The sequence below is a fragment of the Melanotaenia boesemani genome, chromosome 14 (assembly GCF_017639745.1).
Source record: "Melanotaenia boesemani isolate fMelBoe1 chromosome 14, fMelBoe1.pri, whole genome shotgun sequence".
NCBI classification, from domain to species: domain Eukaryota; kingdom Metazoa; phylum Chordata; class Actinopteri; order Atheriniformes; family Melanotaeniidae; genus Melanotaenia; species Melanotaenia boesemani.
In genome coordinates, this window is record NC_055695.1 from 10,191,969 (window position 1) to 10,205,762 (window position 13,794).

Below are 13,794 nucleotides of genomic sequence, written 5' to 3' on the forward strand. Positions count from 1 at the left end.
GTATCTGTATGTATGCACCATCTCCAAACTGTTTACAAAGAAAACTTTTTTTTCAAACACTTATAACATAAAAACCACATTCAAGTTAACTAAAAGTAAGTTCCAATGCTCAGTTGGATCTGAATTTGACAGGTTTGAGTCTGACCAGTGCCGGCTGGACACTGTCATTCATCTTCATCCAGAGCACAGATTGTGTATTCTGCCCCTCCATAACATTTAGGATGGAACCCTGTTTTTTGCCTGTCTTTATATTGACAAGTCAGTATTGATTTAATGATGATGTAACAAGAAGTTGACCTACTGACTTGTATGTGTTTGACTGAATATAGCTTGTAAATACACTTCTTGAATTCTCAGGTTCCAGGTGCAACAGAGTGATGTCAGTAATTTAAGTGCTGCTTAAAGAGTGAAACTTCATCAGCAGAGATCATCCCAAACATTACTGCTGTGTGATGTCACTGCATCTGCTTATCTAGGCCCACATGCAGGTTTGGAGAAAATATAAAAGTGACTGATCAGTGAGTAACAAGGAGTAGGTCTGACCTGATGACATTATGTGACTGAATGTTTGTGTGGTTCCTGGATGTGTAACACCTGTGCTGTGTGGTTTTTTTTTTTTTTTTTTTTTTTTGCTGTTATCTCATCCTCAAAGGTATTTTGTAGAGTTTTGTTTCCTTATAGACCTTAAACGGCTATGTTATACCACTGAGGAGCTGGAACATATAAAGACAATAGAACTATTTTACCTTGATTAAAGCTAAATTGAAAGAGAAAATTTGGTAGAAATAAAGTGAGGTAGATACTGTGTTTGTATATTTTGAGCTACTACATTAACGCCCACTGGACAAAAACAGTTATTCAGATATTGTGTTTAGAATTATTCTTTGTTTTATGTTTGAAAAAAGCAAAATCCAGGAATTATGAGATTATCTTTGTTATAATTATTTGGTCTAAAACCAAGATATTTGCATTTAAGAGAATCTGGTGTTTCCGAGCCAGAGCATACAGGTGATGTTGAAATGGCATCCACTGCTCAGTGGTTTGGCAGTTTCAGGGGGGTTCCGTAGTCATCAGATGAGACATGGATCAGAAGTGGAAACAATCAGGTGGCAGGCATTCCTCATCACCTAAGTCACAGAAAGTCACGGGAGGAGGTTCAAACTTTAGGTATGCGTGAGTACAGGAAACAAATATTTTCTTTCTTTTTTTCTTTCTACAGTATGTTTTAATCAAACATCACAGATAGACTATAGTAAAATATTCACTGTAATGCTGATAAAACTGGCACAGTGATGAATTCAAATTAAATGAGTGTACCCACATACAGTAGCTAAATGAAAATGACATCTGTTTCTTCCTCTTCTGTGAACAGAAGCTTACTGTTCTTGGGATTTTCACTTCCTGCATATTTTTGTTGTTTTTAGTTTTGTATTCCACACAGTTTGTATTAGTTTCTCTGCGGAAGCATACCCTCATCACACTTTTGAACTTCTGATCAATATCTATGTTTTTATTTATTTTTTTTAACTTCCTGTCCTTCAAGAGATTACATTACAATTTTAGACAGCCAAACCCAATCAACCAAAAATAAGCTTGTTGTGTACTTTGTTGTCAAGGTGCACTTGGAATGCAAACTTCATTTCATTGAGTGATTTGTTCCGGGGTTTTCCTAAGACTGTCACAATGACCTCAACTAGCGTATGCTTGTGAAAACATGACACCTATGCATGAGTGTGTTAAAAGGGAAGTGAAACACATTCATTTATAAAGAATGACATCGAAATAAATATTTGCCCTGCAGTGTGGAGGGCAATGCACTTGTCACAGTGGAAATGCAGCATTCCATGAAAGGACATAAACTGGAAAAAGTGTCTCACCAGCATACAGGTGGATATGGGTAGAGGAAAGTAATATCCATCATCATGTACACTTCAGCTGGTTGCTTTAGTACATCATACAAACAGCTGCCACAAAGTCAAAATTATTTTGAAGTCATTTTAGTCAGTTAGTTCATGAAGGTAAATTTAAATCCCAAAGAAAAAAATTAAACAAACAAACAAACAAAAACAACAGTTTCTGTCATAGTAAACTATATTACTGCACTTTTTACACAGTTTGTGTATAGACTAATCCGGGCACCAGATAAAACAAGAAGTAGACCCTCCACCATTGCTGAGGTGGCATTGCATGTCAGGGTAAAACAGCTGAGAACTGGACTATTTTCTTAACAATATCAAGGAAATCCGGAAAGACCTGCACATTAATTGGCGGTTCGAACAGCAGTGGAAAACTTAAATTGTGATATATATTTAATAAAGGGCATGTAAAGATCACAGACATTTACTTTTGTTTCTTTTTTTTTTTTAAAGAAGAATATTTAGATAGCTGCTGTCTGCGTTTGTCTGTGGAGAAGAGCAGCAGAAGAGGAAGCACTGGACTTTATTCCCAACAACAAAAAGTGATATATTTATGGTAATATGGTAAATTTCGGTAAACTGTCATCATTCTGACACTAAACAGTGTGTATCCATGTTGGCATCCAACTTAATCTGACACAATGGGTAACATTTGTTATTTTAGTGATATATTATTATTAATGATATTAATAATTTTAATTAATGATAATGGACTCAGTGTAATTCCACGGAGGCTTGATACACACCTCTTCCAGGCCTAATATGCACCCCTGCTACGGTTTTACACAAGTTCTTCCTTGTAATTGATCAGTTTGTGGTTCTGGATATTCTAACTGCATTTGTGAGGTAACTGCCATTTTTATTTGCTGTAAACTGTTTAATAGAATAATTATTTTTTTGTTTGCCACCACGTGTTTGTGGAGGCAACACATCATGTCAGCCGCCATTGCAGTTCTAAGTGTCTGCTGTAACTGAAGTGAACCATCTAAAGAACTCCGCCCTGTAGAGTTCACTAGCCGATAGCAGCCCTACTGCCACCTTCCCATATGGAAGAGAAACTACAACACAACGCTGTAACCCTATGCTCGAGTGTGAAAGCATTTTTATTTCACCAGCATCAGCTGCATTGGCCCTACCGTACGCAGACGCTGTGCAAGTATAAATCCAGCTGATGAGACAAGGGGCTGCAGTGTTACTGACAACTAATGACTACTTTCGGATTTATTGTAATATATATTAATATATAACAAACTTGTGACCAGAATCTAAAAATCAGTCAGTCAGTAACACAAATAGGTTACATGGTGTCCTAACTAGTTATAACAAAACTATGCCAAATACCTAACTAAATTGAAAAGGAACAGCCTTTGCAAAAGTTTGAAAAGTTTTTTTTTTCTTTTACCAACTTTTGATAACTTATAACAAGATTTGTGTTTTATATTCCAATGCGGAATGTCAGTTATCAAATGCTATTTGTCAGATGAATCATAGTTAATAATCATTAGTAATTTACTCAGATGCGCTGATGTCTAACTAATGATAAACAGAATAACTTTGAGATCTCCAGATAACATATCCTTATAATTAACGGTGCCAAGGTATCGCCTTCCAATTTGCTTAAAATCCAGGCTGGTGTTTCTTCATGGGTGAAAACTTATGCCGTGATGGCGTGCCTTCTTGCCTTGATCATTTGAAAGGTCAAATACACATGAACTGTCCGGCATTGCTCTAATTTTTTTAAGTAAACACTAACACATAACTTAGTTTACTTAACAGCTACGCTTTCTGCACTCCACAAGCAGTTTTGCACATGTGTTGGTTTTTCAAGAGCAAGTTGGATTAATAGTTAAAGGGACAATGTGTAAAAAAGACTTCCATCTAATGTTGGAATCGTTTATTGCATTCTAACATATGGTGCATTCTAGGGTCTTACTTTACAACACGTGTTGCTCAAAAGGCCTCGACAACACAGATGAAAGCATGTCATCCGATAGTTCATTGAGAGTTCACTCAGGTGAAGAGGTTTGTGACTGCAAACCTCATCACATCAAACTGTCAGATATGGCTCCTCTGTGTTTTGAAGGAAGAATGGTTCTCACAGATGGAACAGATCTTGACGAGAAGCTGGCCTCGACACAGCGCTGGCTTTTGTAAAAGCCAGCTTATAAAACCTTCCCACCGGCTTTTAGTTTAGCTTTCCTGCAACTGAAAGCCAGAGTGTACTTTGACTATCAAAGCGAATGAAACCATATAAACATACACTTCTGTACCAACAAAGCTTTTTTTTTTTGCAGAAACTACTGTTATGCTGCCAGTGGTAATGATCAACACTGTCTAACCAAACCGAATGAAAAAAGTTAGCTTCAGATTCAGTTAGGTAGTACCATTGACTTACTTGTCGAGGAGAAAGCTGGCAACTTCAGCATCCCTTTTAAAATTTTCCTCCTTCTTGAGCTCCTACCACTGAGGCTAGCATGATGTTGATACTTTTTTTTTTTTTTTTTGTATCGTCTAGTCACACTGCCTTCAAGTGTCCTTTTTTGCATCTTGGTGATGGTGAAAACGGCTCCAGTGCTGCTGCTGCATATGCATGGTCCTGCATTTTTGTTAATAACAATTTAACAGATTTTCCAACTTGCCGGGGTAGTAAGCCTGATTCGTTAATCTTCTCCTCCCGCATTTCAATCACTGTGCGCTGCCTTGGATTCTGCGTGGGTGTTATTTGTCCCTTGCCAGTGGCTGTAGTTTCAAGATGGCAGGTCATCGCAGCACTTCCCTACCGGCTTACCTGTCATATGTATAAACAAATCTAAACTTTGCTTGTGTCAGATCACTAGCAGGGGTCATAATGACCACCACTGAAAATACATGGTCCTGAATACATGCAGACCGCGATTTTGGCCAGTGAACAGCAGACAATGTTACACAAAGGCCCTTTAAGGATTTACATAAAACTTTATACATATATTTGACTTGGTGTGTTTTATGTGCACATAAACAAATTTGGAACAAATGGAATCAACTTTCAGCTGACATCAGTTTTGACCACCTGCAAGGTGTCACGTAACTGGTTTCAGTTGCATTCAGTGCCCACACCAGGTCTGGTTCCATAGAGGTCTGAAGGCGGTCATAAGGAAAACACAGACTGAGCTATCCTGCTCCGGGGCCCACGACCTGCTCAAGCTCATTACCTCCACACAAAGCGAGATGCTTTCCCCTGCTCAGTCTGATAGATCGGGATTTGAGCATACCACACATTGACACACAATGAAATAATAATAGTCACGCTCAGGCATCTGATAGTGAGGAAACAACTACTAAGCAATAATGTGCTCATATAATCAGGTCATTTTCATGCTGTGTTGGACCAATCCCCTGGGTATCCATCGGCTTTGAAGTACAGGACAAAGATTATGCGTTGGAGGAGGAACTGTTGATGAGGCTCAGTTGAGATGACAACTGATGCACATGACTTAATTAATGCAATGTTCTTAGTTGTGTATGTGGTTTTGTTTTCAGCTGTACAGCAGGAGGGGAGAGAGTAATATGGTCTCTGCTTCAGTTGTGTGAAATGTGTGAATAGATGGGAAAATTTAGTTTGCCATTGTCTGCCTTTAGAAGGGAGGATGCCTGGGGGAGTGACTCACAGCTCTGTGCAGGCAGTCACGTCAACATTCTGTCCACCATGTTTGCTTTGAACCGCATATTCTGGAAAAGAAGATTTTCCTTCCACTGTTACACTGCCAATCCATCCTAATCATAAAAGGTTTCCTGTAAGCTTTTGGAACTGGGTACTATTCTTCACACTTCATATACAGTAAAGCAATATTCCCACCAACTCATTTCCCCCTAAAGCATACCTCAATAACTGGAAAGTATTATTATAACCTCAAAACAGTATTTACTGTCTCAGTAATCCACATAAATAGGAATAATTAATTTTGATTAAGAGACAGACAAACTTCACTAAAACTGTCTAAGCTGATTTGTCTCACCAACACAGGAGTAGCGGGAAATCGTGCAGTGCAGCCTCGTTGTACACACACCTTCACCCTGACAAGTATGTACATGTTTTATCTGTTGAACTGTAGAAGTGAAAACTCATCAGCTGCTCAAAAATGAGAGTGATGAAAAAAATCATAAAAGAAAATGTAGATTTACACTAAAACATTGAACCTTATTTTATCATTATTATTTTTAAAAACAAGTTAAAGCAAAACATCAGTTTGAATTATTCTTTTCCCAGGTTTAAGCTGAACTATTAATCTCTATATTTCTTTTTGTTTTGTTTTGTTTTAGAAGCCCTAATGGCAAAATTATCCCTATCTGCTGTGGCATTTACATAAAATGAACTTATATATTAGTGTAGATCCAGATTTCCTTTTAAAACTGTGAGTGAAGACATTAGTCTTAGTTGGAGATCTGCTGGGACTGGACTATACTGCAAATGGTGGTATAGATCCAATACCAAGTAAATCCAAGGAAGGAAATCAGCGATACCGACACCGAGACCTATACCAATACTTTTTGCTTGAAATTTTACAATCATTTAATATTTTGTTTTTAATTATTGATCATAATTAAGATCATAATATAACAGTGCAAATATTTTTTGTCAAATAAAACATTTTTATGAATAAACTGAATGGCAGAACTGATAAATTTAAATTTATACTTATTTTGTTTGTTAACTATATAAAATAACATCAACAATATAACAAAATAATAAAATAACTGTCTTTCCCTTTTTATCACATAAAATTGTTTGAGATAAATAAGGTCAACAGTGCAAATTAGCTAAACAGAAGCAAAACCTACTTTCAATTTACATTCTTAGGCTTTTTGCCCCCGAAGCCCTCTGCAAGAAAAATATCAATCTCAAAATGGTATCGAACGATGCTGATACTATTGATATTTGAATCACTCTGCCCAACCCTATAATCTCCTTGTTTGTGGTTTTTGTATGTTCATTTAGTCTTCTCTTCACCCATTTCAGAAATGTAGACAATGTTTTTATACACAAAACTAGAAGTACTTAGAGAGCACAGACCTCAACCAATCATAGGGTCACTCACCTGAGGAAAAACCCCAAAAGGTCCAACAGCTCACCATTTACCAACCCCATGACAACACTCTTATGTATATTTTAAGCTAATATCACTATGTATTTCCTTCATCTGGATAGATGCTACATCTTATTTAGAAATCTTTACCCTGGAAACACCCTTAGAGACCAAGATGAAGCAACTGGCCATGATAATCTTGAAGTTATTGAAGACTTTCTCTAATAATCTGGGTTACCCGTTAATGTATTTAACATCTACCATGATGTAATGTTGTCTTTATTTTTTTTTTTAATTTTATGACAGTGATTCTGGGCAAAATCTATTGAGATGCTTTAATGGCAAAATTATCCCTATGTCCCAATAGGAATCCTTTAAAAAATTCCTAGATCCAGGCAGTGATCTGGATCACCCTCAAAATGTAATCACTTGTTCGTTATTCCATTTCTTAATTTCTTGAAAATTTAATCAAAATCTGTCCATAACTTTTGAGATATGTTGCTAACAGACAGACAAACAAACCAATGCTGTGGAAAAAGAGATCATAAATAAAAGTAACGAATGCTACAGAATTCGAAAACGTAAATTTCTTTTGCCATGTAACTAGTAGTCAGCACAATATATCCTTAAATCTTTTCAATGTGTTTCCATGGCGGGACCTCATCTTGTGGTCTTATGGTTTCTCTTTATTGGTTTGAGGTCTTACATATATGCCTCTATGTATGTGATGTGGTGGAATGTTGCTTTGATTTCTGAAAGATGAAGGTAGAAAAAAAACCCCAAGCTTCAAAGGTAGAAAGTTTCAGTTGCTGCTCAGTTGTTCAGTTTATTTTTCATCTTTCACGATGCTACATGTTCTGTTATGTGTTAGATGTGTATTTTTAGCTCACGGAGAACCAGTTTTAAATGTGAATTAAAAAAAAACAAACAAACAAAACATTACCAGTTGTGTTGACTTATATGCTTCCTTAACCCTTCACCTAAAAAACAGAACTTTAATTAAATTCTATTTATTTATTTAGTTCCAGTTCACATCTCAGGGTATCATAATGAGAATTTAAACATGTTCACATAAATACATTCCAGTTCAGTCCAGTTACTATCACATTAAATCTAATGATAATCAAATTAAATTTAAATAATTCTAAAAGATTGTGTCCTTGGCCAATGCTTCGGTTTTGTAATCTGAAGCATTCATTTTATTGTTGAATCTTTCCACCAAGTTTCTTTAAATTCACAGCTGTGCACTTTTTTTTTTGGTGACAGATTAAAAACAAATTGCATGGCCATTTAGTATAAGTGCATGTTTCCTTCTGATCCATGTGTGAAAATAGAGAAAGTTAATCAGGAATGACACAGAGGTTTTCTGCTCTGCAAACACTCTACTTCATTGTCATCTTGTCAAGGTGCCCAGCCACCATTCCATAAGAAGCAGGTTTTTTATAAGACTTATTTTCCTCAGAAACTCAGAGCAAGCCCTCACATGTCTCTCACACTTAGGATAGACTCCTATTTGGCCACAAATCCTGAATGGAGTTCTGGTTCATTTAGCGCCACATACGACTTGTGCAGCTCATCTGTTTGACCCCCCCTGTTATCTTTGCCAAAAGCCCTGATATACTGTATGTGTGCCTTAACAACCATGCCCAGATAAGCCGAATTTACTACAGATTGACTTCTATCTACATACCTCTCAACAGGTTAGACTTGGAAGGCTCCTGAGCAAAATGTCAAATATCATAGTAAAGGCTCTGCTAGTGTCATTTGGGGGTTAAAAAGACTGATAGAGGAAAATTAATATAAGTATTTTAGCATATGGCTGTAATATAGCAAAAAGGAAATACCTGGATTGCACTGCTTGTGCATGCTTTACATGTGATTTACACTGCATAGAAAGAAAGGAGAGCCCATCTGATCTCAGGCTCCAAGTCAAAAAGGTTATATGAGAATTCAAAGTCACAATGTAAAATCTATTCTATTCTACAGTCATTTAGCAGACGCTTTTATCCAAAGCGACTTAGATTTGAGAGTAAGAACAACACAAGCAAGAATTCAAACAAGATGGGACATCATAGTTAAGGTTTAGTCAGACTGCTGTGAGTCCAGTTGGACCCAGGTGCTGTCATGTAGTGCTAGAGGCAGTGCATTTTTTTTTTTTTTTTTAAGTTTTTATTATAGATTTTTCTTTTTTTTTTGCTTTTTATATATATTTTTTTGTAAGTTTTTTGTCAATATAATAAAAGTGGAAGCTTTTTGTCTTTTTTTTATAAATGTATGGCACTTCCTGCCCGCATTTTATTAACAGTGAAGTTGCAAGTCAACAAAACTTAGCTATTTCATAGAAGTTCATAGTACAGAATTCCTATAGGAAATTTTTCTCTGAAGAACTCAGCAGCTCAAAAACAGTTTAGGTCACCATTGCCAGCACAAAGAAAATACAAATAAAATATATCAGCATAACAATGCTTAAAACAGAAATACACTTTACTGTGTGGTAAATCAGTTTAAGACATCAACATTGGTCATTCTGAATATTCCACTACACTATGATGCTGTAAAGCTCCCATTGCATGCAGCAACAGCCCTGCAACTTGCACGAACATTGAAATTACAGTGTTTATCCTAAAGAAACATTATATTTGCTGCTATGTAGCGGAAACTGTAAACTAAAGTTCAAGTAATAAACAATTATAAAAAATTATTTCTCACAGTAACTTACAGTTAGTCTTTCAATAAATAACGAATATATACTTTTATGTTCCATGTAACAAATGACAAAATCAACAGACACATACATACAAAAAAATACAAAAATATGTTTTTTTTTTTACATGTTCAGTTTAAACACATAAATAGAAAATATAATAAATATTAAATAAATACATATTAAATAAAAACATGAATTTTATAATTAGAGCTCAGAAGTCCTTTCTTTTAAAATGACAGTGGGGTTGATGTCACTGCTACGTGACTGTGATGTGCTTGAGTTGATGATGAAGGACCCGGTCTCTTTAACGTCAGGCACATGAAAGGACGCCACAGGACAGGGACCACGCACATTGTTGCACACAAGCTTCTGCAGAGAAGCTGTGTTAACAATGTTGAAGCCCACACTGCCTCCAAAGGTGCTGGGTTTCCAGTATTCTGGAGAGCAAATGGGATTTCCCATTAAGCCTTTGAGAGAGAAAGGGGCCCCCATCTCCACCATTGTCTCCCCAAAGATGGCATTGGATCGAGGTTTTTCCACCAGCAGGCCTGGGTAGAGCTCCACAGCATCGACATGGCCGTACATCTCCTCCAGAATTGCAGCCATTTCTTTCTCTCCTTAAGAAAAGAAAGTAAAACAAAGATGTTTTAACCGGTGATACAATTTGACTTCACTGGCTCAGAAGCTGCAAAGTTATTCTAAATATGACCCCCACATGACTGCAAACATCGCTTCTCCTCTGACCTGACGCTGAGCTGACACATTTAGTTTAAATTTTTGTCTTTTGAAAATTTGAGTGGTCTCCTCTGAGCCAGGAGGTCTCCATTGTGTGTTTACATGTTGCTCTTTGTGATGACAGTCTGCTTATACTACGTCAAGATGATATGAACATCTGGCTTTTAGAGTCATGGAAATAAATGCCTAGCCTCCAAAACTGTTAGTAAGTAAGCCCAAGCCATTTCCTTTATAATAAGCAAACTTTGGAATGAGCCATATTTGGTAGGATTTGGGAATTTTCCAACTTGCTTTACAGTTATTCATGTGGAAATGCTTATTATGACCTTCTTGAATCCAACCAAGTCTTCTTTTCCACCTTCTTGTCTAAGTTCTTGTAAATTATCTTGATTTTGTCTCACCTGTCAGGTCTTCAAAAGAGCTGTATGGCTTCATGGAGAATCTTTTCCTGTAGGCATTAAGGGACTGGTAACGCATCTGTCTGCTATTCTCTATGGACTTAATGGCCACGTACATGATGGCTCCTGGGACATTACGACCACCAGCAACCTGTAAAAGAAGATAAAATGTAAGTTATACAGCATAAAGCACCAGTGGTGTTCCAGCCTGGCTGCTGCTACAGAATTAACAGTTCTTACCCGTCCTGCAACCTGCTTGGTAAATGACTCCACCAGGTTGTTGATGCCATGCTCAGTCACCACTGAGGTGTTGAAGACAAACTCCTTGTAGCTGTAATCTTTCCCCTCGATGTGGAAACTATCAGGCATCAGCGGGTGCCAGTGGTAAAGGGTGTTGAACTCAGATGCAATGCGGTTTTGGTACTGGAAACGCTGGTTAAACAGGAGCTCGGGATCAAACTTGAGCTTGAAGTGATACCCACTCAGATGCTGCACATAGTCCTCAATTACAATCTTGATGGTCTCGCCTACATGGAAAATAATGAAGTATTTAAAATCTGATGCAGATATTTTGGACAAGTTCCTTTTTATTATGTACATGCATGTAATATTGTTAAATGAGTCTAAAAGGTAAACAACCTAAAACATTTCCTCCTTTTAATGCTGAATATAAAACGAAGGTTTCTTGTAAATCATTTTCTTGCTGTACTGAATGCAACACTGTTGGCTTGTGATTACAAAACTAAAAAGTACAACTTCCTCTATTCAAAACCACCTAGTTGCTTACATTACATTACATTATTATTTTAACTTGACTTTCCATATCATAGAAAAGAAAAATTCTGAAGGCTTTTTTACAGACTTCTTGTTTATTAAACTTACCAATAAGGATGAGCCGTGTGGTCTGGAAAAGCCTTTCATCATCCCAGTCGGGATGTATCTCCTTTAACACATCACACACTCGGTTGTGCTCACGAAGCCAAATGGTGGCGTACATCATGAGGCCAGGAACCAGACCGAATGCTTCATGCCCAACAGCGAAGCGGTGAGAGTCCGGGACATGAGGGGGATAGTGCATGTCGACACCTACTTCCTTAACCGTTGGGGGATACATTTCTCCATCCAATATCTGCAAAGTTGCATCATGAGAGAGGAAGCAGCTGTGAGACACAGGTGTCGTGTTAAACATTTTGTCTGCCTGAACTGCTGCCGTCTTTTCTCATACCTGATATTTAAGCTTGCCCTCCTTGAAAAGTCTGAGCTTGTGTTGCCTTTCCAGGTTGCCACCATAAATATGGCTGAGATCCACCTATAAGAATAAACCACGCCATTAAAGGCACATTTCACAGTTAAAATAAATCAATCTCTCAATCAGGGACTCTATTTAATCTTGACGGCTGCTGTACTCACCCCATGACCTTTAGCCGTGGTGAAAGCAGGTCCGTTTTTCATATCAGATTTGAAGAACTGATGGGTGAAGTGCTGCGCGAAGAATGCAAACATCAGGCTAGTCCCCTGTGGGTCTGGTATAAACTGTCTCCTCATCAGGAGCTTCTCAGCCAAAACTTTAGCATCGGGTAATTCCTTTTTACCTGGGGAGCAGACACAAAACATAGTAAAGAAAAAAAAGGGATATTAATTAAGGAAAAAAAATTAATTATTTACATTTGCTTAATAATCTCAGTGGAAAAGGTAGTTTTAGGACATTAAATCGTGCTTGTTGGAGCAGATTTTACTCAGTTTATAAAAAAAAAAAAAAAAAGATGCTCTTCTTCTGACGTAATGGGACCAGGATTTTTTTTTACTGTGTTTAAGAATCTGAGAAAACTGGTTCTCCAAAGGCACTGAGAAAGCGCTCTCACCTACAACTCCCATCGGGGTTGGGCAGTCCTCTGGTACAGGGGGAAGGGTGCGTGTATAGTAAGACAGGTTGGAGTAGGCTTCCCAGCTTTTGTAACCATAATCAGCATTGTAAGTCGGAGGACTATCAATCAGGTGGGATCGGGCTACAAAGGAAGAAAAAAACAAGCATATCATTTAATTTAGTATCAATACTAAACTGTCTCTCTACAAAGTTGCTGTACAAATTATATAATGTGTTATGAATGGTTTCATTTTGCCTTAAGACTTACATGTCAGGACGTATCTCATGATGGCATCCCTGAGAAAGGAAATGTTGTTGATGATGTTCCAGAAACCCTTAAAGTGGGTGAGAATGTAGTGGACGGTGTTGGGTGATGGCTTCAGGGACACTTTGATCCAGGTGAGAAATTCCGCTGTAAAGAGGAAAGGTCATTTTTTTAAAGCTCACTAAAACAAACAAATGAGGATTTTGGATCAAAAGTGTGTGTTTTGTTACTTACGTGTTGAGCAGTTTTTTCCATAATACCCCGTGCGAGTGCAGTCACACTCATAATTGTCCGACCCCAGTGCTGTGCAGACACCCTTGTTCTGGCATGGCTCTGAGCAACAAGGGTTACCTGGAACAGATACATTATACGTTTATTAAAAGTGCAAAGCCATAAAGTGTCAGCATATCAATTTGTTATTTTGCTACGCAAATTTTGGGCTACTAATTTTTAATAAAGTAAAATGAGAACACCATAATCCAATACTAAATCATTTATCAGAGTCCGTTCATTTTTATTGAACAGAATTAAAATTTCGGCTTCTGTAAAGTTATAGCTTCTGCTAAAAAGTGAGAAATTATTCTCATCCTTGACTCACCTCCTTCGCAGACAAGAAACCCCAGCGCCAGAAGGAAAACCACACACGTGTTTCTGTTCATACTCCCAAAACGTCGTCAGCTCCTCTTCTCTTTCCCCGCTGCTCTGCTCCGCAGTTACTCTGTTCAGCCTTCCTGAGGCTCAAACTTTAAATACTCTACGTTTTGCGTCACGCGTCTCTGACGTAATCCATTGAACGCCTCCGCCAGAGCGATTAAAAAAATTCAAATAAATAAAGGGAATCAGTGG

General features: G+C 37.6%; 1 protein-coding gene across 1 annotated transcript; it reads right to left on the bottom strand.

The window, feature by feature from the left end:
• Positions 1-9,232: 9,232 nt before the first annotated feature.
• Positions 9,233-13,663, bottom strand: ptgs2b (prostaglandin-endoperoxide synthase 2b). Its single transcript, XM_042006332.1, has 10 exons — positions 13,547-13,663; positions 13,183-13,299; positions 12,952-13,095; positions 12,682-12,825; positions 12,230-12,411; positions 12,045-12,128; positions 11,702-11,948; positions 11,060-11,346; positions 10,823-10,970; positions 9,233-10,303 (listed from the first exon to the last, which is right to left on the bottom strand). Exons 1-10 carry the CDS (start codon positions 13,605-13,607, stop codon positions 9,891-9,893), a joined length of 1,827 nt encoding a protein of 608 aa, XP_041862266.1. The 5' UTR covers positions 13,608-13,663; the 3' UTR covers positions 9,233-9,890.
• Between the last annotated feature and the right edge of the window lie 131 nt (positions 13,664-13,794).

Coding starts and splice junctions, on each gene's coding strand:
- ptgs2b (XM_042006332.1), bottom strand. CDS start 13,607: ATGAACAGAAACACGTGTGTGGTTTTCCTTCTGGCGCTGGGGTTTCTT. Junction 12,412..12,681: donor AACCCCGATGGGAGTTGTAG/GTGAGAGCGCTT, acceptor TCTGCTCCCCAG/GTAAAAAGGAATTACCCGAT. Junction 10,971..11,059: donor CCAAGCAGGTTGCAGGACGG/GTAAGAACTGTT, acceptor CTTCTTTTACAG/GTTGCTGGTGGTCGTAATGT.